The 27,586-nt window shown below is 46.2% G+C and overlaps 1 protein-coding gene across 2 annotated transcripts in view; it reads left to right on the top strand.

The window, feature by feature from the left end:
* FOXP3 (forkhead box P3) overlaps positions 1-27,586 on the top strand; it is a 55,934-nt gene that overhangs the window by 1,567 nt on the left and 26,781 nt on the right. For both annotated transcript variants that reach the window (XM_069748248.1, XM_069748247.1), the window contains exons 4-9: positions 1,084-1,261; positions 9,373-9,541; positions 10,326-10,364; positions 14,476-14,563; positions 25,104-25,178; positions 25,267-25,429. In XM_069748248.1, the coding sequence (XP_069604349.1) occupies positions 1,084-1,261; positions 9,373-9,541; positions 10,326-10,364; positions 14,476-14,563; positions 25,104-25,178; positions 25,267-25,429 (712 nt within the window). The remainder of the gene's footprint in view (positions 1-1,083; positions 1,262-9,372; positions 9,542-10,325; positions 10,365-14,475; positions 14,564-25,103; positions 25,179-25,266; positions 25,430-27,586) is intronic.

Raw genomic sequence — 27,586 nt, 5'->3', positions numbered from 1 at the left:
ACCGGACTGTTGGGCGGCATGCACATTTACGCAACATTTTATATTCAAAGGGTACTGTAGCGGTATACTCCTCATAAACTATTCCCGTATAATTGTGCTGTATGCTAATTACCCCTGAAGAGTCATCTGGGCGGTGCAGTTCACAGGATGAGTCGCGAAATTCAGTCCCTCCACCAGCTTGATTGGTATTGTACAGGCCGCCATACATCACTGCAAACCATCTCTGGCACATGCATAGTGTGCACTGCACCATGAAGGCCTCCAGAGATGACTTAGAATGACGTATTCCAGCCTGTGGCCAATAAAGCCAGGAAGGCAGGGGGCCTACATGACTCTTCCACCAAACTGTAATTCATATAACTCCATATTTTGCTGAAAATTAGAATGCATAGGTTATATTTGGAGATTGCTCTTGCAAAGCAATATATCTCTATAGTAGGGATCCCGAAAATGAGGCTCTGGATCCAGGGATTGGAGCTCTGCACAGCCATAGTGAATTGAGCACAGTTGCACATGCTCCACGACCTTTGTTTATAGATCGAATGTTCAAAAAATGAAAAAAACACTTGAGTTTTTCATCAGCCCCATAGACAATGAATAGACTGTAGAACTTCTCCATCCAAAACAAGCTTTTGTAGCCCCGTTCTCGGGTTTCCAGAGCCCTTTTCTCAGTATCAATTTTTTTTTTTTGTCCCAGAGGTTGAACCCCCCAAGTGACCAGCAAGATATATAATATAGTGGATAACTTATTTTGGGAATATCCCAAAACACATTTTAGGTGACTGTCAGGACTGACAGTAACCCTGGAGGAACCAGCATGTCTGTATATTACATGAATAATCCATTGATTTCAACATAAACTATGTAATGCTTTTCTCATCCTGCGGAGGCGCTGCAGGGAATTTGAACAACTATAACCCTGTTCCTCTAGAGACTACAGCTAATCGATAGAGGTCACTTTGTGACTAGCATTGCATCAGGAGACCTTTAGAACAGAAAATGAATGTACCAAGCAGCCAAATCCTTCTTTTTTTAAGAGGGGGGGAATAGCACTGCAGATTTATTCTCATTTTTTTCTCTCAGATCACTAGAGACTCTGCTCCTCAGTCTCCTATACTTCATTTGGCATCTTCCATTACACCGTCATTACCTTCATCTTCATCACCATCATCATCATCCTCATCATCGGTACCAAACCTGCAGCCTTCAAGATATTTTCAAGTAATAAACAAACCCAAACAAGTGCACCCTGTGCCTCCAGGTGAGTGCGGCACAGCTACGACTATGTAAGAGGGTGTACAACCTGCGTCTAATCTGACATAAGAAAAGTGAAATATCAGTCATGGCCAGGGTATAGATCGAGGTGAGATTAAGGTGCTACCAGCTGACTCCTATGCACAAAGCATCTTCTGCATTAAAGTCAGTCCTCCTTGAATGTATCTTAGGAAAGAAAATTGGTAACTGCACACAGATTCATTTTAATGGGGGTCATTTTTCCATCTACATGGGCTTCAATGGCATCTATGGTGGTGCACATGGTATTATTAATGAATGTTAGGAGTTGTCGTTTTTCCCTTAGCTATTCGTTGGCTTCACTTTCTGAGAGCTGAGATACATCTTCCCAAACTGTGGGTTAATATACATTGATCCTTCTTATTGTTTCTGAGAGAGGTACAGATGGTTTACCTTTGTTTTCTCTTGTTGAACATCTTGTTTCTATGTCTGGGGTTGGTGGTATCTTCCCTTTTGTAATATTTGGTTTTCAGCTGCTAGTTTGGAAGTAGTTTGATCGTCATCGGTCTTCTCTTCAGATATTATTTACTTGAGATGTCACCACATTAATTTTTCTATGTTCAGCAAAAGTAGCACTTCGGTTAACATTAACACTATTTGGATCCTTTACAGTTGTGACTGTATCTGACAAATATTCCTACTGATGTTTTGGAGTTTAGTGCTCTTTTCTTATGGAGACATAATTTTTTTTCTTCGTATGGAGTTTCCTCTGCTTTTCAGGATAGTAGTCTATTTTGTAAAAAAAAAAAAAAAAAAAAAAAGTTGCTTTCCTTGTGACTTCAGCTCAACATTTTTCAGGTAATCCGGAATCTGTCCACATACATATGGGACTGTGTTGTGAAGCGCTATCCATTTTATAGTCTTCTGTTGGGTGTCCTGTGAATTCATCTCCATTGCCACTTCGAAGTAACATTGCCTATCATATGATTGCCACTATCGATATTGTGACATTTTTCTCTCTAGGAGTCTATGGAGACTGAAAAGTTACATCCAGTTTTGTAGATAGATGTAAATCATACCTATATTCTCAACTAAACTGATAGCAAGGAGGACTTCCTTTGAGGTAGGAAATTATTTGGGACTCAAGAACCTCACCGGGTACCAAACAGAACACCATAAGGAGGTCTTCGGTCAAAAGTGATGGTGTCATTTGGAAATTTACATGCGTTCCTTGGCCAATTGTGTCAATAGATGCCTCTTTTTTTAAATTGTCCCACCACTACCTTTACAATCAGAGAGCTATGTCACGGGGTCCTTCTCCGATATCACACAATCAACAGAGCTAGAGTATAGTAAACAATACCAAGACATTTACTTAGGCAAAAATACGAAATGTCCATAAACAATCCACCACACAAAGGATAAAACAGTCCAGAACACGAATGCAGTTCAGTAACAGGATAAAAGTCCAACAATCCAGCAGAGAGAGGATCACATAGTCCATATACTCTTCTTTCTCTCTGAGATGCTGTGAACCCATCATCATTCCACACAGGACTGACATCCCCGCTCATGTCCTCCCCAGCCCCCACTTTATGTCCAGGGGTAGTCAGAGAGGATGGGGTGGTTTTCAGGCCTCCCAGACCTGACAAAGATGCCTTGGGGATTAAGGCACTACAGGGGGTCATTGTTTCAACAAGCTAGTTCAATATGTTATTAGCATATTAGCAAACAGGTTTATTCACTGACCCTGTGAGAAGACTGGGGGCTGATATCAGATGACAACCACAGCCATTCATCAATTAGCAAATAACTCATAATACAAGAGAACACCATGAAAATAAGTAAAATAGAAATATACAGAAAAATGATACCCACATAGCATATCACACCATCACAACCTCTCCCCCCTCATAATAAGTGAGCACGCCATTAGGTCTACACAGACCTCTGGCCTGCTCACTTTAGTCCACATTGCTCAATAGTTTACAGTTCCTTGTACAGTGGCAGGGGTTGCAATAATTATGAGCACTTGTTGTCCATAAATTCCCGGGTCCTGGCTTTATGGTCATACCAGGTGTTTTGACTGAACTGGGCCGTTCGCTGGCCGAGACATTCTCTGAACTCTAGAATGTAGGGAATGATGGGCATTCCGGTGTCTGCGATATCTCCCTTCAATTGTTCTTTCAGAAGAGCGAGAGGCCCACGGACCTAGCGGCCAAACAGATTGCTCCCCAGTGAGGTCCGGATGTCGTGGTGCTTGAAGGGTTTGTAGTCGGGTGACTGCTCCCACAAAATGACACTGTAACTCCCCAATGTCATTTCCAAGGAGGATATCTGCAGGAAGTCCTCCCATAACTCCAATCCAACACAGTTTTTCTCCAAAACCATAATCCAAACGTACCAAAGCTCGCTGTATATATTTGCAGACACCCCCCGCCAGGACAATGGGAAATCCCGGACCCTTGTGAATTGCCTCGGCTCGAATCACACGGGGGTCAGTGATAGTCAGGAATGCCCCGTGTCTCTAAATCCCGACACTTTGAATCCATTAATTAAGACATCCTGCAGGTGGCAATGTCGTTGCTCTGTATTTCTGATTGACAAAGGCCGGAGTCTGTACATTCCAGGAGGGGTATCTATGGTGCCGTGGTCGGTGGTCCAATCTGGTGGGGTGGTGGTAGCTCTTCCTCAGGCGGGATAAAGTGCACAAGATGTACTGGACGAGGTGGGGCTGCTTGGGGCTCCCTCCGAATCCTTGAGGGACAGCCAGACTGCAAATGTCCAGGTTGCCCACACCCGTAACATCTCCTCTCTGTGATACCCCAGGTCGTGGTCGGAACTGTTGGGGCCCAGGATTGTGAGTGTTACGCTCACGCCCTGACTGGTGGGCGTGAGCTCGAGGGTTTTGTGGCCCCACTGTGCCACAAACCAGACTACCCTGGAAGGGGCGTGACTATAACAGCTGCCTGGGTTTTCACTGGAGCCTCTGATGGTGAGGACAGGCTTGTGCAGCAGGCAGCTGCCAGGTGCTACTCCAGGGTGGTGTCTGGCTGTGGCTGCTGATCCCACTTGGGAGACAGGAACACCAGGATTGGTGCGGGCATTAGGCAGGACTGGTAGAAGAGCACGGCTGGAACACAGACGAGTAGGCTGGCACGGCTGAGACAGGGCTGGCAGAGACACGGCAGAGAACACAGGGCTGGCAGAGACACGGCAGGAAACAGGACTGGCTAGGACGGCAGGAACACAGGACTGGAAGGCAGGGCAGGAACGGCAGGACTGGCAGGAACACAGGATTGGGAGGCACGGCAGAGAACACAGGACTGGTTGATGTGGTATATGAAGGAACAGGTAAGGGCCTGTTCACACTGGACGTGCAGGTACAGATATGTAGTTTGGAACACAGGGCTTGCTAGGACGGCAGGAGACACAGGACTGACTTAGGACGGCAGGAGACAGGACTGTCTAGGACGGCAGGAAACACAGGACTAGCTGATGAGATATTAGAATCAGGCTGCACTCAGATGACACCCGAGTGCAGTCCAATTGTGAGTGAGATGAAGGAACAGGTAGGGATATATAGTTTGGAGGAACAGGTAGGGACCTGTTCACACAGGAGAGGAGTGAAAGACTGCAGATAGGAATGGAAAAGCAGCAAGCGGTAGCGTAGCGACAAAAGCTGAGCAGAGCCACAAAGAATGTGGAGAGAAACTGCAGCAAGAGATACTGCAGAAGCTAAGCAAAGTGGAACCGCAAGGATTGCAGAGAGGAACTGCAGCAAGAGGTTTCTGCAGCAACGGGAGCGGAGCAGAGTAAGACGGAGCAGAACCGCAGAAGTGCGGAGCAGCGGTAAAGCCACCAAGATGCAGAGCAGGCAGAGCCGCAAGAGTGCGGAGTGTAAAGGTACCGTCACACTAAGCGACGCTGCAGCGATACCGACAACGATCCGGATCGCTGCAGCGTCGCTGTTTGGTCGCTGGAGAGCTGTCACACAGACAGCTCTCCAGCGACCAACGATGCCGGTCCCCTGGTAACCAGGGTAAACATCGGGTTACTAAGCGCAGGGCCGCGCTTAGTAACCCGATGTTTACCCTGGTTACCATCCTAAAAGTAAAAAAACAAACGCTACATACTTACCTACCGCTGTCTGTCCTCGGCGCTCTGCTTCTCTGGTCTGGCTGTGAGCGCCGGGCAGCCGGAAAGCAGAGCGGTGACGTCACCGCTCTGCTTTCCGGCCGCTGTGCTCACAGCCAGACCAGAGAAGCAGAGCGCCGAGGACAGACAGCGGTAGGTAAGTATGTAGCGTTTGTTTTTTTACTTTTAGGATGGTAACCAGGGTAAACATCGGGTTACTAAGCGCGGCCCTGCGCTTAGTAACCCGATGTTTACCCTGGTTACCAGCGAAGACATCGCTGAATCGGTGTCACACACGCCGATTCAGCGATGTCTACGGGGAGTCCAGCGACGAAACAAAGTTCTGGACTTTCTTCCCTGACCAGCGACAGCACAGCAGGGGCCTGATCGCTGCTGCCTGTCACACTGGACGATATCGCTAGCGAGGACGCTGCAACGTCACGGATCGCTAGTGATATCGTCTAGTGTGACGGTACCTTAGGCAGACTGAGAACACAAGGAAAGACACAGCAGGGAAGGAAGCCAGACACAAGGAGACCGAGACAAGACTAAGTACAGACAAGGCAATGGAACAAGACACAAGGACAAAGACACAGGGACAAAGACACAGGGACCAGGATATTCTGCCTCCTGGAGGGCGGACAAAGATAAAGGCAAATGCACAGAGAAAAGCCTCCAGAGAGGGAGCAACACAGAGCTAGACCTGGCAAACTCAGACCCAGACCACAGGGTGGAGCTGCCCTGTATACAGGAGGCTTCTTGGCAATTGGCCAGAAGCACCTTAGGGAGGTGCACACAGTCTCAATAAGAATCCGGAGTAGCTGGCGCCGCCCCCCTATGCACACGGCCAGGAAGTGTACACAGAGCAGGCCGCCATGAAGCACATGGCATGGAACCAGCAGCAGACAGATCTCACAGCATGGCACTGGGTGAGTGAGTAGATGTAGCAGGCAGGTGGGGAATGGAAAGCCATGCAGTGATGCCGACAGGGTTGTTACAGTGAGGCATGATTGTCATCAGCTTGCGATTAGGTGGAAGGGTAAGTAGATATAATTGGAGGGGGATGGGGCACGGGAGCAGGCCGTGGTTCATTGTCCAGAAGCCTCCTCCATTGCGGTCGGATAGTAAGGGCTTCATCGGCCAGGGTGGCAGTTCTATCCACGGTACACGGCGTGCGCACCCGGACCCAGTCCCGTACCTCTGCGGGGCACTTGGCAATAAGTTGTTCTATAAGGAACGCCTGTATAACATCTTCCACAGTAAAGGCGTTTTCTGCTTTTAGCCATCTCCGACATGCCTGGGACATCTTATGTGCATGCATCCTAAATGATCCCCACGTGAAGCATGGGAGGTCTCGGAACTTGGCCCTATATGAGTCTGGGGTGATAGCATGGTAATCCAGGATAGTCTGCTTTACAATGTTATAATCCTGATCCTGCTGTGAGTCAATGGTTCGGTAAGCCTCTGCCATGCTACCGTTCAGGAGTCCCACTATCAAACGCATCCAGCCAGAGTGGGGCACTTCCATCACAGCACACTGCTGCTCAACGTCCTTGAAGAACCCCTCCACATCTCCTGAAGCCTCATCAAATGGTTTAAACTCTGTCTGGGTGATCCGTACATGCTCCCGGATCGTTGGGTTTACTCCCTCTTTCAAGCTCCATTGCTTCTTGTCTCTGCTGTGCCCGGCGGGCAGCCTCCTCCTTGTACTCGTGAAAGATGCCTGGGCCCAGAAATGCCATCTCTTCTTCGTACCACACCACCCACTGACTTTTTGGGGTGGGGGTCATCGTTTCCTGGGCTTGTCCTTCAGACATATGGGAGTAGGTGGTCTGGCTAGCACCCACCAGTAGATCAATTAAGCCCTCCTTAGTCAGTCCCTGGTAGTTCAGGCCCAGGTCTCTGGCTCTCTCTCCTGTAAACTGGATACAGTCCAATTTCTGTACTCACTCTGTGTGTGGTTCTCCATTTGGTTATGCTCTCTAGATCCCACCGCTTGCCACAAGTTGTCACGGGGTCCTTCTCCGGTATCACACAATCAACAGAGCTAGAGTATAGTAAACAATTCCAAGACCTTTATTTAGACAAAAATACGAAAGGTCCATAAACAATCCACCACACAAAGGATAAAATAGTCCAGAACACGAATGCAGTTCAGTAACAGGATAAAAGTCCAACAATCCAGCAGAGAGAGGATCACATAGTCCATATACTCTTCTTTCTCTCTGAGATGCTGTGAACCCATCATCATTCCACACAGGACTGACTTCCCTGCTCATGTCCTCCCCAGCCCCCTCTTTATGTCCAGTAGTCAGACAGGATGGGGTGGTTTTCAGGCCTCCCAGACCTGACAAAGGTGCCTTGAGGATTAAGGCACTACAGGGGGTCATTGTTTCAACAAGCTAGTTTAATATGTCATTAACATATTAGCAAACAGGTTTATTCACTGACCCTGTGAGAAGACTGGTGGTTGATATCAGATGGCAACCACAGCCATTCATCAATTAGTAAATAACTCATCCTGCAAGGGAACACTTTCAAAATAAGTAAAATAGAAATATACACAAAACTTATACCCACATAGCGTATCACACCATCACAAGCTATCACGTCCTTGAGCATAAAATATTCAATTTAACAATGTCCTGTAGAGAAAGATAGGCATCTGTCACTCGTCCGCCATATATAGGTCTACCAACTCCCCGTGGCAGGAGACATACAAGAAGGGATACCCAATGTGAACATGTGAAAGGGAGAACGGAGTCCCTGGTCAGGATCAGAGAGGCCAGACATGAGTAATCCAACCAAGTTGACCATACTCAAACTTCTTTCCAGCATTTCTCATCAGAAAACTTTTTTTTCCCCACTAAATTTTATCTATAAATTTCGCTGTAAGATGGCCTTGCAGCCATATTTGAGCTTTGAACTTTCTAGCCATATACCATGTCTTGGCCACAGCCAGTTTTATCAGACCCGCAGATCCTTAACGTATCCTAGTACACATATGTATGGAGTAGGTATAATGGATAAGTCATACGCCCGATTCACCAAATTCTCCACCTTTGTCTAAAAACACGTCAAGTCTCAAACATCCCCACAACATGTGCATTAAAGGGACTCTGTCACCTGAATTTGGCGGGACTGGTTTTGGGTCTCTGTCCTCCGTAGTACACGCCTGCGCAAAGTAATCTTTCCTTGCGCAGGCGTGTACTATGGAAGACAGAGAATGAACTTCAATCCAATATTTCGGCCAGCATGCAGCCAGCAGGTAAGGAAAGGGTGAATCAAACACCCGAAAACTCCGCCCATATGACCCAAAACCAGTCCCGCCAAATTCAGGTGACAGGTTCCCTTTAAGTTGGCAGCCTGTGTTTTGGACCTATTACGTAGGGGGAAATCAAGTAACCCAATCTTGAACAGGGGATTTATATACTCTGTGTATGATATACAAGTGAGATCATCTATGAGCTTCACACAATGCTAGCTGGAGGGTCCTACCAAAGATTCCGTGCCACTGGTCATCCTCATTTGGGCCCAGGTCAGGGTCAAATTTTGGCTTAGTAGAGAGTATTGTCTCCTCATGTGTTCTTATTAACAGCTGCAAGTATACCCTAGAGATAAACCCTGCTGACCTTGCAGCCTACCATACCCAAATGACGAAAGGATGAACAGCCATCAGTCAATTGGAACTTCTTTAATCTCACCCATCTATATAGCCATGGTTTTTGAACATGCCTGGATAATAATATTACTTTTGAGAACTGTGTTAGTTTCCCTTTAATGAATCTATACTGGAAGAACATTTTATTTGTAAAGAGGATTATATGCATATGGTGTTAATAGAGATTAGACATGATAAGCCCTTAGGTAAGTACAAACTGAATGGCAGGTGAACTAAAATATGAAGCACACACCTTAAATCTGTGAAATCTTTGATCCTCCCTTGACTTTCACCAAGTCTTACCCTGACAACATGTACTCAATGTGATTATGTTGTCACAGGATTCAATCTTGCCGGTCTGGGCTGGGCCCAGCATGAATCAGGCTTCGGAAAAGGTGAAGAAGATCCTGTCAGTAAGAAATGTACAGTGTCTGCCTACGTACAGGAACTGTCCTCAAATACAGAGAGATGCCAAAAGAAATCCCTCAATGAAGCTTCTAACAAGGACAGGTCAGTAGCTGTATAAAGAATTATCTTGAAGGGGTTGTCCCACAAATGAGGCTGCTGAGACCCCAATAAGCTTGACAAAGTCCTCTGCATAAATAATCCATTTTTGAGCATTTGTGACAATCACTTCAATAGTCAGATATTGGACAGTTAATACACTTTTATCATATTGTCATCAAGATCCACTGCTGGCAGCTTCCTTTACAATTGCCAAACAGTGATGCCCCAGTTGCGCTCAGTGAAAGACAAGACCAGGGACGCTGCAGGTCATGATAGCATGCTTAGGCCACGCAAGCGGGTTTCAATAGGAAGAGCAAAATGTGGCCTGGGGTTGTCATGTTGAAAAGTTATCATGTTGAAAAACAGCTCCTAGGACACTTTGGCGAAATGGCAGTACCACTGATAACACCACCACATCAATATAGCGCCAAGTTGTTAGTATACATGGAAGGAAAAGTTGAAGGGTTCAGCTACCGTTCAATATTATAGCCCACACAATAATCCTGAGAGTAGGACTGATGTGACAATACCTGAAAATAATAATGATTTTCATGCCCGAGGACATTCAGCGGCAGAAACTTCCCCAGACGACCATTAATAATCGCAGTGATAGTAGTCGAGGCTGGAAACAGCGGGATTTCTGCACATAGCGCTCATACTCCATACTGAATAAATAGAGATGTTTGGAAAAATTTGCTTCCATTTTTCCATCCTTTGCATTTTATTAATATGTCTGTCCTTCCTGTGATTTCCATACGTTCATGACTTTTCCTTCTTGGTGTTGCAGCTTCAATGTTGAGGAGTGTATTATCCATCCTGTGGAGAGGTAATAAATCTTATATTGGATAGTCCATTTACTATTTAGAAGTTACAATTTGGCTGTAAAAAAAAAAGCAACCAAATTGGATACAGATCACAAGCAAGTTCTGATGGGACCCACATTGTGACGGTAAAGTTAAGCGGAACTTGAGACCAAAAATCTAGAAGTTATGGCTATTTGGCGGCAGACTCGTTATGTTACATGCCGCAACGTGACCACATTAACGATCATTAGAAGCGATGTTGCAGTGGGACTTTGCGATTTTCAGGTTGTACAACCAAAGTAGTGTAACCCTTGCTGTGCTGGGATGTAACATAGACTGTCCTGTGGTACGTTGGTGAGTCACCTTTTTGTATTTTCTCTTATAGCACTGATCTCATAAATCCCTTTGAGTATTGTTGTGCCCAGTGGCATACCGCCAATGGTGGCAAGCCATGCCACTGCTATGGGGCCCAGTGTCCTCGCCCCTGCACTGTCTGCCCACACAGGATGACACTTCCTCCTCCATCATCATTGCTTGCGCTGATGGCCGGTATGGGGCTCCAGAGGTAAGCTCCAGCCATCAGCGCGAGCAGTGATGATGGAGGAGGGAGCATCAGCAGACACTTCCACCCCATCATTCTGCCTTGGCGTCTGAAATGTCAGAGAAGCAGGTGCGATGATATTACAGCATGCCCACTGTTCTGACATGCCCAGAGCTTCACACCACACTCTCAGGACAACGGAGTATCGGGTGGAGTGAAGAGGGCTGAGTATTGACTGGTGGCCATAATAGTGTATGGAGGACCATGGGGTGTTCATTTTATTGTATGGGAGCCGTGGGTGGTGGGGGGTGTATTATACTGTATGGAGGACCATGAAGGGTGCATTATATTCTATGCGGAACCATGGGGGGTGAATTTTATTCTAAGGAGGACCATGGGGTGTGTATTATATTGTATGGAGGACCATGGGGGGTGTATTATACTGTATGGAGGACCATGGGGTGCATTTTATTAAATGGAGGACCATGGGGGTGTATTATATTGTATAGAGGACAATATGAGATTCATTATATTGTATGGAGGACCCTGGGGGTGCATTATACTGTATAGAGGACCATGGGAGGTTCATTATATTGTATGGAGGACCATGGAGGTGCATTATACTGTATAGAGGACCATGTGGGGGTGCTTTTTATTTTATGGAGGACCATGGAGGGTGTATTATATCATGGAGGACCATAGAGGGTGCATTATAGTGTATGGAGGACCATATGAGGTTCATTATATTGTATGGAGGACCATGGGGGGTGCATTATACTTTATAGAGGACCATAGGAGGTGCATTACATTGTATGGAGCATCATGGGGGGGTGTTATACTATATGGAGGACCATGGGGGGTGCGTTATACTGTATAGAGGACCATGGGGAGGTGCATTATATTGTATGGAGGACCATGGGGAGCTGCATTATTTTCTATGGAGGACCATGGTGAGTACATTATATTCTATGGAGGACCATGGGGAGCGCATTATAATATATGGAGTATTATGGGGGGGCCATTATACAGTGTGAGGCTATTATACTGTACGTAGGTCCATTATGCTGCATGGAGGGCAGTGTGTGGGTTACAGTTGCAGGATCATCCGGTGTTTGGGGTCACCATACTTTGCTTTAGGAGTAGAGGTGGAGTACAGAACGGTCATTATATTGTACATATGGAGGCTAATGTGGAGAAATTCATCATGGGAGAATCATAATATGTTTGGAGGGCACTTTTGTTGGCATCATACTTTATTAAAGAGGAATCTAGGACTTCAGCAGGTGGAAAATTACTATGTAAAGGATGGAAAAATATTTAGAATTGAGAGTCCTCAGTGGTTGATACCTTTTAATGGCTAACTGAAAAGATGGTAACAAATTTCAAGCTTTCGAGACTACTCAGGCCTCTTCATCAGGCATAGACTAAATGATGAAGAGGCCTGAGTAGTCTCGAAAGCTTGCAATTTGTTACCATATTTTCAGTTAGCCATTAAAAGGTATCAACCACTGAGGACTCTCAATTCTAAATATTTTTCTATCTACTGCCTAACACGGTACCAAGATATATATCTTTCCTGTATGTAAAGGATGGAAATTGTGAGATACGCTCTTCTGTGACCTCGACAATTATTTAACTTTTTTGGGGGGGAAAGAAGGGGAGGGCCCAATTAGAAATTCTGCTATGGGACCCCGGTAGTGCCTGTCAGAAGACTTTTACAGATTGCCAGCAGCTTTTCAGGTATTGATATTCACAAGCTGGGCTGCCACCAGGAATTTCAGTGCCTCATACTGGCAACATTTTTGGGCCCCCTTGAGACTCCACCAGGCTCCATCCCAGCTCCACCTCCACACTTTGAACTATGTGAACTGGCCCTAATAATTATTCCATATGTTGTATAAGGTAAGGGATAAGCATTAGGTTACTAGAATATCCCTTTAAGACAGGTAACTGTACCTTATTGCAGGCAGGCAGTCAGTAGGGTTGAGCTTAGTAGTACTTAGTAGTTTGCAGGCAACAGACATAGATGGCCTCCAGCTTCATACTGCACGAGCAGGGATTGGGGCACAAGAAGAGTATCTGATGGGTGGGCCAGTGGGTTGGCAAACGGGAGGTTGGATGGGGAAATGGAAGATCAGGCGAGTGGACGGTCAGCTTTTAGTTCGTCACTTTCGAGCCCTCAAATCCTGCATATAGTATTTTGCAGGCGCCCGAGGTATGCCGGCAGCTTAGGAACAGAGGGCGGGCCGACAGCATCTGTCGTCACTGATGTCAGACACGGCCGGCCCATCTGCTGCGGCCATACAATGTAAGTAGCTGAGGCTGTGATTGACTGGGGCACCCGGGACTTAATAAAGTAAAGTAATTAGCCCGGGCCCCAGAGAGCTAAGCTATCTTCCAGGCCATTTATCTCGCCCAGCCCAGACCCTCCCTCTTTGCTTCTGCTCACTGGGCCCCATACACCAGTAATAGCAGTAATGTCCTGATGGCAGCCCGCTTGAAAGTCATATAATTGAGCTTCTTTTTGACTCTCAGTTAAGGCCAACAACTGGTATAAAAAGATTAGTAAATGAGGAGTGAAGTATCTAAAACTGAACGTAAATACCAATATGTGCATCTATAATATTCAAATCATCACATACATCATCATTATAAAGGAAATACGTAATGTCGTCATATGGTATAAGTAGAGGATGCAGCTATACAAGGTACATAGTTAAGGTACCGTCACATTTAGTGACGCTGCAGCGATATAGACAACGATGCCGATCGCTGCAGCGTCGTTGTTTAGGTCGTTGTGTGGTCGCTGGAGAGCTGTTACACAGACAGCTCTCTAGCGACCAAGGATGCCGAAGTCCCCGGGTAACCAGGGTAAACCAGGGTGACGTCACCGCTCTGCTTTACGGCCGGCCGGCGCTGACAGTGCAGGGAAGCTGACGCCGGGGGACAGACACCGGAATGTAAGTATGTACTGTTTGTTTTTTTTTACTTTTGCAATATTAACCAGGGTAAACATCGGGTTACTAAGCGCGGCCCTGCGCTTAGTAACCCGATATTTACCCTGGTTACCAGTGAACACATCGCTGGATCGGCGTCACACACGCCGATTCAGTGATGTCAGCGGGTGATCAGCAACCAAAAAAAAGGTCCTGATCATTCCCAGCGACCAACGATCTCCCAGCAGGGGCCTGATCGTTGATCGCTGTCACGCATAACGATTTAGTTAACGATATCGTTGCTACGTCACAAAAAGCAATGATATCGTTAACGAAATCGTTATGTGTGAAGGTACCTTTAGTGCTGAAATAAAGTACACATAAATAAAGTTGTCATAGTGTGCAAATTAATAATGTTACCATGATGCATGATCTGGCATTGGGTCTCCTGATGCCAACAGAACAGCCTCATTGGCATATAAAAGGCTGTTGAGTTCAGGTTGGAAGACCTGTGGATCGACCGTGTTTCACAGCCGTCTGAATTTGCCCTAAAAGCATTATAGCCAGTGGGACCTGCAATCTAATACGGGCTTGTCTGAATTCGCTATCTCACTACCATACAAGCATTGAATGTAAGTACATCTTCTGTCCATTCAGACACCTGCACAATGATCATAACCTGGAGGACAAGAGCAAAATGCAATGGTTCGTCCAGACGGAGGTGGTCCGCAGTCTAGAAGAGCAGGTGAGATACCTGCATTAGCTTCTATAAAGACTATTTCAAGTATATAGTATCCCTTACTTGGTGGCTCCTTATGCTGTTTAGCTTTATAATTCATGGCAGTGGGATTTGGAGCTTTTTAAAAAAACAAACAAAAAAAAACAACAACACAAAGAGAAACCATCATTTTTATTCCATACTGTAACTCAATATTACACATGAAAATTAGAAACAGTGTAATGTGTATTATCAGTGACATATATATTTTTTCCTCTTGGACTGATCTTTTACTTTCGATTCATGGGTAAAATCTGTCTTCAATAAAGACAGACTTTCACATTACTGAGCTAGAAGATAACAGTTGGTGCTTGTAAGAATCTATGGAGAGGTGAAGGAGGAAATAAAGGCAGAGACAGACATTCTGCTGTAAGTTCTCCAGAAATTACACTTTGTGATGCAGTGACCCCTGTGACAGCTAGGGGGCGCTGTGAGTGCTCCTTGGGATGTGCATGGAGGCATATCTATTGTGATAATCGTGGTGAAACAGTGACTGGCTGTGTTGTGAATGGCCGATATGTGTTGTGAATTCTGCTTTTGGGCTCCCTCCGGTGGTTGTAGGTGGTAATGCAGTTGTCCCAGGGCTGCAGTCATGGTCAGGTGTTTCTGCTGGGGTATTTAGGTTTGTAGGATTCATTAGTCCTTGTCAGTTGTCAATGTTTCTTGGGAAGTGTTGGATCTCTGCCTGGCTTCTCCTGCTTAGCTGCCATTTCAGCAAAGATAAGTGTCTGTTTCTTTTTCTTTGGCACACAAGCTGTGTGCTTGTTTTTTGATTGTATTCCTGCTCTGAGTGTAGGATTCTCTGGAGGTGCAGATATACGTTCCACATCTTTAGTTAGATGGAGGAATTTTTTGTATTATCTGCTGTGGATATTTTTGGAAGGGTTTTAATACTGACCGCATAGTACGCTGTCCTATCCTTTCCTATTTTAGCTAGTGTGGCCTCTTTTGCTAAATTCTGTTTTCTGCCTACGTGTGTCTTTCCTCTCCTACTCACAGTCAATATTCGTGGGGGGCTGCCTATCCTTTGGGGTTCTGCTCTGAGGCAAGATAGTATTCCTATTTCCATCTATAGGGGTATTTAGTTCTCCGGCTGTGACGAGGTATCTAGGGTTTGTTAGGCACACCCCACGGCTACTTCAAGTTGCGGTGTCAGATCAGGATTGCGGTCAGTATAGTTACCACCTACTCCAGTGAAAGTTATTCATGCGGCTCCAAGGTCACCGGATCATAACAGTACAACTGGCCCATAATGAGTTAAATGCATCTCAGAAGAAGGGAAGAAAGGTGTTGAGCCATTTTTTTTTCTTCAGTCTGCTTTATCTTCTCTTCCCTCTTTATCTCTGGGTGGCTGAGGAGCCTAGTGCTAGCATGAATGTTCAGGAATTAGCTTCTCGTGTAGACCAGCTTGCTGCTAGGGTACAGGGTATTTCTGATTATATTGTTCAGACTCCTGTTTTAGAACCGAAGATTCCTACTCCTGATTTGTTTTTTGGTGACAGGTCCAAATTTTTGAGTTTTAAAAACAACTGTAAACTGTTTTTTGCTTTGAGACCTCGATCCTCCGGTGATTCCATTCAGCAGGTTAAAATCGTCATCTCCCTGCTGCGTGGCGACCCGCAGGATTGGGCGTTTTCCCTGGAATCTGGGAATCCGGCTTTGCTTAATGTAGACTCCTTTTTTCAGGCTTTGGGATTATTATATGATGAACCTAATTCTGTGGATCAAGCTGAGAAGACCTTGTTGGCCCTGTCTCAGGGTCAAGAGGCGGCAGAATTGTATTGTCAGAAATTCAGAAAATGGTCTGTGTTGACTAAATGGAATAATGATGCTTTGGCGGCTATTTTCAGAAAGGGTCTTTCTGATTCTGTTAAAGATGTTATGGTGGGGTTTCCCACGCCTTCCGGTCTGAGTGATTCTATGTCTCTGGCCATTCAGATTGACCGGCGCTTGCGGGAGCGCAGAACTGTGCGCGCTGTGGCGTTGTCCTCAGAGCAAATTCCTGAGCCAATGCAGTGTGATAGGATTCTGTCTAGAACGGAACGACAAGGTTTCAGACATCAGAATAGGTTGTGTTATTATTGTGGCGACGCTTCTCATGTCATTTCTGTCTGCCCTAAGTGGACAAAGAGGATCGCTAGTTCATTTACCATCAGCACTGTACAACCTAAATTCCTGTTATCTGTGTCCTTGATCTGCTCATTGTCATCATTTTCTGTCATGGCGTTTGTGGATTCAGGCGCCGCCTTGAACTTAATGGACTTTGAGTTTGCCAGGCGTTGTGGTTTTCCCTTGCAGCCTTTGCAGAACCCTATTCCTTTAAGGGGCATTGATGCTACACCCTTGGCTAAAAATAAGCCCCAGTTTTGGACACAGGTGACCATGCGCATGGCGCCAGCCCATCAGGAAGATTGTCGATTTCTGGTGTTGCATAATTTGCATGATGCTATCGTGCTGGGTTTTCCATGGTTGCAGGTACTGTTATGTAGGCAATCCAGTGACACAGTGTGCCAGCAATCAGAGCACATACAGTGATTTGATAATAACCCAAAAACAATAGAACGAGCTCTGAGACGTGGAATCTCTGTAGACCGCAATACCTCAACCTATCCTAAACACAACTAAAGGCAGCTGTGGATTGCGCCTGTCACTACCTATGCAACTCGGCACAGCCTGAGGAGCTGACTAGCCTGAAGATAGATAAACAAGCCTGACTTGCCTCAGAGAAATACCCCAAAGGAAAAGGCAGCCCCCCACATATAATGACTGTTAGCAAGATGAAAAGACAAACGTAGGGATGAAATAGATTCAGCAAAGTGAGGCCCGATATTCTAGATAGAGCGAGGATAGCAAAGAGAACTTTGCAGTCTACAAAAAACCCTAAAGCAAAAAACCACGCAAAGGGGGCAAAAAGACCCACCGTGCCGAACTAACGGCACGGCGGTGCACCCTTTGCGTCTCAGAGCTTCCAGCAAAAACGAATAGACAAGCTGGACAGAAAAAGTAGCAACAAAAGCAAAGAAACACTTATCTAAGCAGAGCAGCAGGCCACAGGAAAGATCCAGAAGCTCAGGTCCAACACTGGAACATTGACAAGGAGCAAGGAAGACAGAATCAGGTGGAGTTAAATAACAAAGCAGCCAACGAGCTCACCAGAACAACTGAGGGAGGAAGCTCAGAAGCTGCAGTACCACTTGTGACCACAGGAGTGAATTCAGCCACAGAATTCACAACAAGGTACATAATCCTGTGTTGGATTGGAAGTCCATGTCTGTGACTAGTTGGGGTTGTCAGGGGGTTTATAATGATGTTCCTTTGATGTCAATCTCCTCTTCTTCATCTTCTGAAATTCCAGAGTTTTTGTCTGATTTTCAGGATGTATTCGATGAGCCCAAGTCCAGTTTCCTTCCACCGCACAGGGACTGCGATTGTGCTATTAACTTGATTCCAGGCTGTAAGTTTCCTAAGGGTCGACTTTTCAACCTGTCTGTGCCTGAACATACCGCCATGCGGAGCTATATTAAGGAGTCTTTGGAGAAAGGGCATATTCGGCCATCTTCTTCACCGTTGGGAGCGGGGTTCTTTTTTGTTGCTAAAAAAGATGGTTCCTTGAGACCCTGTATTGATTATCGCCTCTTGAATAAAATCACGGTCAAGTTTCAATACCCTTTACCTTTGCTTACTGATTTGTTTGCTAGGATTAAGGGAGCTAGTTGGTTTACGAAGATTGACCTTCGGGGGGCATATAATCTTGTTCATATTAAGCAGGGTGATGAATGGAAAACTGCGTTTAACACGCCCGAAGGCCATTTTGAATACCTTGTGATGCCATTCGAGCTCACTAATGCTCCATCTGTTTTTCAGTCCTTCATGCATGATATTTTCCGGACTTATATTGATAAGTTCCTGATTGTATATTTGGACGATATTTTGATTTTTTTCCGATGATTGGGAGTTTCATGTGGAACAGGTCAGGATGGTATTTCAGATCCTTCGTGACAATGCCCTGTTTGTGAAAGGGTCTAAGTGTCTCTTTGGGGTGCAGAAAGTTTCTTTTTTGGGCTTTATTTTTTCTCCCTCGTCTATAGAGATGGATCCGGATAAGGTTCAGGCTATTCATGATTGGATTCAGCCCACATCCATGAAGAGCCTTCAGAAATTTTGGGGTTTTGCAAATTTTTATCGCCGTTTCATTGCTAATTTTTCCAGCGTGGTTAAACCCTTGACCGATTTCACGAAGAAAGGCGCTGATGTGGCGAATTGGTCCTCTGCAACTGTCTCTGCCTTTCAGGAGCTTAAACGTCGATTTACTTCTGCTCTGGTGTTGCACCAACCGGATGTTTCTATTCCGTTTCAGGTTGAGGTTGACGCTTCTGAGATTGGGGCAGGGGCCGTTTTGTCTCAGAGGGATCCTGTTGGTTCCTTGATGAAACCATGTGCCTTCTTTTCCCGTAAGTTTTCGCCTGCTGAACGCAATTATGATGTCGGCAATCAGGAGTTGTTGGCTATGAAGTGGGCGTTTGAGGAGTGGCGACATTGGCTTGAGGGAGCTAAGCACCGTATTGTGGTCTTGACCGATCATAAGAATTTGATTTACTTCGAGTCTGCCAAACGGCTGAATCCTAGACAGGCTCGATGGTCCTTGTTTTTTTCCCGTTTTGATTTTGTGGTCTCGTACCTTCCGAGTTCTAAGAACATTAAGGCTGATGCCCTCTCTAGGAGTTTTTTGCCTGATTCTCCTGAGGTCTTAGAACCGGTCGGTATTCTGAAAGAAGGGGTGGTCCTTTCTGCCATTTCCCCTGATTTACGACGGGTTCTTCAGGAATTTCAGGCTGACAAACCTGACCGCTGTCCTGTGGGGAAACTGTTTGTTCCTGACAGATGGACTAGTAGAGTGATTTCTGAGGTTCACTGTTCCGTGTTGGCTGGTCATCCTGGCATTTTTGGTACCAGAGACTTGGTTGGTAGGTCCTTTTGGTGGCTTTATTTGTCGCGTGATGTGCGTTCTTTTGTGCAGTCCTGTGGGACTTGTGCGTGGGCCAAGCCTTGTTGTTCCCGTGCTAGTGGGTTGCTTTTGCCATTGCCGGTCCCTGAGAGGCCCTGGACGCATATTTTTATGGATTTTATTTCAGATCTTCCGGTTTCCCAGAGGATGTCTGTTATCTGGGTTGTTTGTGACCGGTTCTCTAAGATGGTTAATTTGGTGCCTTTGCCTAAATTGCCTTCCTCTGCGGATTTGGTTCCGTTGTTTTTTCAGCATGTGGTTCGTTTGCATGGTATTCCGGAGAATATTGTGTCCGACAGAGGTTCCCAGTTTGTTTCTAGGTTTTGGCGGGCCTTTTGTGCTAGGCTGGGCATTGATTTGTCTTTTTCTTCTGCATTTCATCCTCAGACAAATGGTCAGACCGAGCGAACTAATCAGACTTTGGAGACTTATTTGAGATGCTTTGTGTCTGCTGATCAGGATGATTGGGTGGCTTTCTTGCCATTGGCCGAGTTTGCCCTAAATAATCGGGCTAGTTCGGCTACTTTGGTTTCGCCTTTCTTTTGTAATTTTGGTTTTCATCCTTGGTTTTCTTCTCGGCAGGTTGAGCCTTCTGAATGTCCTGGTGTGGATTCTGTGGTTGACAGCTTGCAGCAGATTTGGGCTCATGTGGTAGACAATTTGGTGTTGTCTCAGGAGGAGGCTCAACGTTTTGCTAACCGTCGTCGGTGTGTTGGTTCCCGGCTTCGGGTTGGGGATCTGGTCTGGTTGTCTTCCCGTCAAGTTCCTATGAAGGTTTCTTCTCCTAAGTTTAAGCCTCGGTTTATTGGTCCTTACAGGATTTCTGAGATTATTAATCCGGTGTCTTTTCGACTGGCGCTTCTGGCCTCTTTTGCGATCCATAATGTCTTCCATAGATCTTTATTGCGGAAATATGTGGAGCCCGTTGTTCCCTTTGTTGATCCTCCGGCCCCTGTGTTGGTTGATGGGGAGTTGGAATATGTTGTTGAGAAGATTTTGGATTCCCGTTTTTCGAGGCGGAGGCTTCAGTACCTTGTCAAATGGAAGAGTTATGGCCAAGAGGATAATTCTTGGGTTTTTGCCTCTGATGTCCATGCCGCTGATTTGGTTTGTGCCTTTCATCTGGCTCGTCCTGATCGGCCTGGGGGCTCTGGTGAGGGTTCGGTGACCCCTCCTCAAGGGGGGGGGGTACTGTTGTGAATTCTGCTTTTGGGCGCCCTCCGGTGGTTGTAGGTGGTAATGCAGTTGTCCCAGGGCTGCAGTCATGGTCAGGTGTTTCTGCTGATTGCAATTCTGACTGGGGTATTTAGGTTTGCAGGATTCATTAGTCCTTGTCAGTTGTCAATGTTTCTTGGGAAGTGTTGGATCTCTGCCTGGCTTCTCCTGCTTAGCTGCCATTTCAGCAAAGATAAGTGTCTGTTTCTTTTTCTTTGGCACACGAGCTGTGTGCTTGTTTTTTTATTGTATTCCTGCTCTGAGTGTAGGATTCTCTGGAGTTGCAGATATATGTTCCACGTCTTTAGTTAGATGGAGGAATTTTTTGTATTATCTGCTGTGGATATTTTTGGAAGGGTTTTAATACTGACCGCATAGTACGCTGTCCTACCCTTTCCTATTTTAGCTAGTGTGGCCTCTTTTGCTAAATCCTGTTTTCTGCCTACGTGTGTCTTTCCTCTCCTACTCACAGTCAATATTCGTGGGGGGCTGCCTATCCTTTGGGGTTCTGCTCTGAGGCAAGATAGTATTCCTATTTCCATCTATAGCGGTATTTAGTTCTCCGGCTGTGACGAGTTGTCTAGGATTTGTTAGGCACACCCCACGGCTACTTCTAGTTGCGGTGTCAGATCAGGATTGTGGTCAGTATAGTTACCACCTACTCCAGTGAAAGTTATTCATGCGGCTCCAAGGTCACCGGATCATAACAGAAAGGTGTCGCAGAAGGAGTCTGCGTGATAAGTCTGATGCAATGTTGTTGTTCTGGGACCTGTAGTCCCTCAAGAGTGTGTATATGTATGGTGTAGTTGTAAGGGAGACTTACTAGGCAAGTTGTGTGAGATGGGCGGGACAAACTAGCCACACATTCACACTACCACCCAGGGGAGTGGTCAAGGATATATAATGTGACCAGGGTGTGGGTCACATGTTCCTGTGTGGTTCTAGTGGAAGGTCCTGGAGAGCCTGTGTGTTGGGAGGTCCTGGGAGTAGGACCGGATCCCTGAATAGCACACTGAATAACCTGTGTTGGATTTCCTGGGAGTAGGAGTCCTGAAGAGCATGTGGTGGGGCTTTGGACCTGGTGGCCTGGGGTGTTGGACAGAGGTCCTGAATAGCACCTGGACAGGTCACATGCTGGTGTGTTGGATTTCCTGGGAGTAGGAATCCTGAATAGCACATGCTGGTGTGTTGGATTTCCTGGGAGTAGGAGTCCTGAATAGCACACTGAACAACCTGTGTTGGATTTCCTTGGAGTAGGAGTCCTGAAGAGCACATGGTGGGGCTTTGGACTTGCTAGGGGCCTGGGGTGTTGGACTACGTCCTGAATAGCACCCGTACAGGTTATATACCTGGGGTGTTGGACGAGGTCCTGAATAGTACCTGGACAGGTCGTATGCCTGGGGTGTTGGACGAGGTCCTGAATAGCACCTGGACAGGTCACATGTGTGGTTCATGTGAGGAGGAGATGCCAGTGTGTTGGATTTCCTGGGAGTAGGAATCCTGAATAGCACACTGGGCAACCTGTGTTGGAAGACCTGGGAGTAGGCTTCTTGAAGAGCACAATATGTGTTGGAAGACCTGGGAGTAGGAGTCCTGAAGAGCACATGCTGGTGTGTTGGGAGGTACTGGGAGTAGGACCGGATCCCTGAATAGCGCACAGAAAGACTATGATTCTGGATGGTCTATGTGGGGGAAGCTACCGTCCTTTGGTGGGTCTGGACTGACTAAGATATGCCGCCCAGGCAAGTTGGTGATCCCTGTGAGGTAGCTTTCCCGGAGGAGTGGACTGACAAGGAGTCAGCAGGTGGAGCAGGAGCTCCAGTCAGGTACCTATACAGACTGTAGGTGCTTGTAATGTTCTATGAACAGTGTGGTCTCCCACGGTGACTGAACGGAATGAGGTTCGGCGTGTTTAGAGACCGCGACCCAGTGTCATGTGCGCTGTATGTGACTTGGTACATTGGTGAAGTGTACGGCGTACGGACACCCATGGTAACTGGGCGAAGTGAGAGGTCCAGCATGTTTAATGTCCGTGAGACAAAGCCATAAATGAAGTGTTTAAGACAAAGCTGCAAGTTAATATCACCAGTTGGTGCCTATTGTGTTTGATGAAATTTATAATGTGAACTGCGCACAACCCGGTTTATGACACTTTAATAAACCGTATAGACTGTGTATAAGCAAAAAATCGTGCCTGACTACGTTAATCCCGTGCCAAGCGAGTGTCCCCCACACTGAACGATATCGTTAACGATATCATTGCTTTTTGTGACGTAGCAACGATATCGCTAACGAAATCGTTATGTATGACAGCGACCAACGATCAGGCCCCTGCTGGGAGATCGTTGGTCGCTAGGGAAAGTCCAGCACTTTATTTTGTCACTGGATCACCCGCTGACATCGCTGAATCGGCGTGTGTGATGCCGATCCAGCGATGTCTTCACTGATAACCAGGGTAAATATCGGGTTACTAAGCGCAGGGCCACGCTTAGTAACCCGATGTTTACCCTGGTTACCGTTGTAAATGTGAAAAAAACAAACACTACATACTTACATTCCCGGTGTCTGGTCATGTCCCCCGCCGTCAGCTTCCCGCACTGACTGGTGAGCGCTGGCCGGCCGTAAAGCACGCTGTGCAGCGGTGACGTCACCACTGTACTTTGCGGTCGGCGCTCAGTCAGTGCGGGAAGCTGAAGGCGAGGGACATGACCAGACACCGGGAATGTAAGTATGTAGTGTTTTTTTATTACATTTACAACGGTAACCAGGGTAAACATCGGGTTACTAAGCGCGGCCCTGCGCTTAGTAACCTGATGTTTACCCTGGTTACCCGGAGACTTCGGCATCGTTGGTCGCTGGAGAGCTTTCTGTGTGACAGCTCTCCAGCGACCAAACAGCGACGCTGCAGCGATCGACATAGTTGTCGGTATCGCTGCAGCGTCGCTTAGTGTGACGGTACCTTTACACTATAATTTATTTAAATTATAAATTTAAAGTGTAACTGTCATGTCAGAAGAACGTTTAACTGATTTTGTGTGCTGCCTTCTAGCTCCTCCCTCTTCCTCATCCTCCCCTCTTCATAGAATCTTATGGGCACCAACTGTCATCTCCTTTCTCAGTAATAGAACAATCTGTATTCACTGAATATATCTTTTACCCTAGAACTGAGATTGAAAGATCCGTCCACGAGGAGAAAGATGCTGATTTCTCTGAAAAGATATATTACACAGTTCACTATTTTCATGTGTACTATTGATTTATGAAATAAAATTTTAAAAAATGGTTTCTCTTTAAAGCACAATTTAGGATAATTACCAACAGAGACTTTCTGGTGTCCTTGGCAGATCCTTAAGACAATCTGCTGATCCTTAAATAATCCGTCACAAAGATAAACATCTATAAATTACCAGCATTTCAGGATAAAACATACCAGTGTGTAATGCTGGAGGCCGACCATGATTCATGCTGTAATAAATTAGATGCGTAATAATTAAGACACCATGGGATCTTGGTCTTAAAATAAGTTCTGTCACCACTTCTTACACGTCTGTTTTACTAAATAATTATATTCTTGATTAAAGAAAAAAATGTTCCAACTGTTTTATTCAGAGTCTAGGTTGTGACATTCTTCTGTTACACCTACTAGAAATGTATGAATAAATTTACAACTGGGAGGGGTACAGTCTGACAGGGTCCAATCAGTGCTGACTTTTTTTTTAAATGTCAAGGAGGAGTGACAGAGGTACAGCAGCAAAGTTCTTGGAAAAAAATGCTCCAGAATTGTTATTTAATTAATTATACATTTATTTCTTAAAACTTTATTTTCAGGAGAGTAGACATGCCTTATGTAAAGTGTAAATGTACCCCTGGTTTTAAAAGGACTCATTCCAATCATAGAAGTATATTAGAGAATTGCTGTGTAGCACTGGTTCACTAAATCCAGCTTATGCCCAAAGTAAACGCACCCACCACATCCCCAAAATTATGCTTATCTGACCTCTGAAGACCCTTGAAGGTCATTCTGCCTGGTGCTCCTGCAGCATCCTTTCTATAAAAAAAAAAAGAGTTATTTTCTGCAAAAGTTCCTAGGCGATGGTCTACAAGAAGAACCTCATTGATCAGCATAAACAAGGTCAATATAAATTTTATGGTGCAACATCTACCTATATTTTGGACAAAAATTGGATTTTCTAGGGTAGGTTACCCGGTGGACTTTGGACCAGGACATAAGTGAGCAGTGTGGTATGATATTGTTATGTATGGTTGATAGCTTCTGCTTCACTACAGCTTGCTGTTGAGAAACAAAAACTTCACGAGATGCAAGGCTTGATGATGGAAAAGCTCGGTGCAGTGCATATGTCTGTAAGTGGACAATCTCCTTCTAACATTGACTAATCTCTAGTGTCAGAGCTGTGAGATTCACCAACAACTGTCTTGTAACCTTCCACAGAAGCTGAGAGAATGCGGATTAATCCTCCAACCATCCCATCATTCTGGAGTGTCCCCTTGGCCTGGACTCAACCTCCCTGTCCAACTCCACAAGGAATCCTCTCACAGACTTCTGGCCTTAAGAAGAAAGATGATGGAGGGCAACAGTTACAAAATATATGAGAGTGGGTATTATTATTTAGGAACTATTTCTTTACGCTGGTGCAATGTTCGTATGGTGGGAAATGTTTTGTATAGGTATTTTTGTGTATGGTGCACTGGTTTTACATTGAAATACAAAAGTATTGGGTCAACTACACATTACACCGACGTAAGCTTTTCTGACCATTCTAAATCTAGAGTTATTCATATGGAGTTGACCCCTTGGAGATATAACAGCTCCTACTCTTCTGTGAGGGATTTCTACAAGATTTTAGAGGTGCTTTTGCCAATTCATCTATAAGGGCATTTGTGAAGTCAGATTCTGATGTTGGGGAGGCCGGGCTCACAATCTCCATTATAGGTGATACAGTATATGGGTCTGAGGTGCAGGCTCTGTGCGGCCGCTCATGTTCTTCCACCAAACTCTCCCTCCATGTCTGTATGAATCTTGTGCACTGGGCACAGTCATGGGGAACAGAAAATGTCCTTCGCAAAACTGCTCTCACAAGGCTGGAAGCTACAATTGTCCACAATGTTTTGTGCTGAAGAATTAAGATTTCCCTTCACTGGAACCAAAAGGCCGACCCCTGAAAACCTCATAGTATTATCCCTCCACCACCAAACTGTACAGCGGGCACAGTGCAGTCAGGGGGGTAACGTTCTCCTGGCATTCAGCAAACACAGACTCGTCCATCAGACACCAGATACAGAAGTGTGATCCGACACTGCAAAGAACACGTTTCCTCCAGAGTCCAGTGGTGGCGGCTTTACACCACTCCATCCGACGCTCGGCATATGGGTGCATGCAGTTGCTTGGCCGTGAACCTCCCGGCGATGGTATAGTGTTTTTGCTGATGTTAATGGCGCGCCCCCGTGGGCTGTGGGATACTCAGAGCCGGGCCCCTTCGGTTCTCAGTAGGGATGTCACGGTGGCGGACCCGGTCCGTGGCCCTCGGGAGGTCCGTTGATGATGTTGTGGGTGAAAGGTCTTTAAAGGGATAATGTTCGTGACGCCACCTGTGGTATTCGGTCAGGGTGACCGACGCTTCTTAGGGGTCCGCTGGGGTGATGTTATGGCAGCTAGATGGTATACCTTCCCACATGTGAAGTATGTCCCCAGGGCTTCCCAGAGTGTAGATAGTGGATGGTGGATGATGTAAGGCGCAGTGAATAACGAGGACACAAGGATGCAGTCTCTTTACCTTCACTGAAGGCTTCAGCATCCACAGTCCAGGGTAGGGACCACAGGGTAGGCAGAGTCCGGCCGGTCTGAAGGCAAATCCAGAGTCCCCATATCCAGGTGGAATTCAATAGCCTTCCTCTAGCGCCTGGGCATTGTAGTACCTCCCTGCTGAGCAATTCTGTAAGGTCCTCACAACTATTGTAGATGTTAAGTCTCTTCTCTCTGTCCCCCTGACGGATAGGACAAAGCCGTATGACTGGTGGCCTGAGGCTTTTTATAGGGACCCTAGAGACGCCCCGGCCCCCACAAGTTGCCACCCTGCCTCCTGGGTATATGGTCGGGCAGTCAACGTGGAATCAACTGTCTTGCCAGTCACTGAAGTAACGGCATAGAGATCCTTACTCCCTCGGTATTCTGGCTACCGGTAGTGCACTTGAGAAGGAGGCAGCCTGCTTCTAGCTGGTCTCCCTCTAATGTTCCTCTCCTTTTGCTATGACTTCGTTGCTCACTCACTGCAACACAATTCCTTTTGTGTCCTTTCTTAGGATGCTGCCGCATGGGATGCAAGTGCAGCTCCGTGTACCTTCGCCTTCCACAGGCCGCAGTCTGGAGCTGGCTGGAACCCACTCCAACCAGCCTCTGCCAAACTCGGTCGGGACTCACTGACTATCTCCTTCTCCCTCCAGTCAGCTTCTGTCTAACTTCCTAACCAACCCACCAGTTTTACCTAAGTGTGAGGAGTGCCCTAATAGATAGAAGCATGGCTCCCCCTGGCGGACTGGAGTGTGAAGTGTGTTTTGTAGTTGTGATAACTGGACAGAAGATCTCCTTCATTGCCTTCAGACGTAACATCACTCCCCCTGGTGGAAGAATAACATTACTGCAACGACCAGGACTCTGGGGTGCTGCATTAATAACACAGGAGGTTTGGACATTACATTGATGCAGTCAGCAGAGGGCTGGTGACTAGTGATGAGCGAGTATACACGTTGCTCGG

This window comes from Ranitomeya imitator, chromosome 2, assembly GCF_032444005.1.
Source record: "Ranitomeya imitator isolate aRanImi1 chromosome 2, aRanImi1.pri, whole genome shotgun sequence".
Classification (NCBI taxonomy): domain Eukaryota; kingdom Metazoa; phylum Chordata; class Amphibia; order Anura; family Dendrobatidae; genus Ranitomeya; species Ranitomeya imitator.
This window is presented reverse-complemented; position numbering and strand designations above follow the sequence as displayed.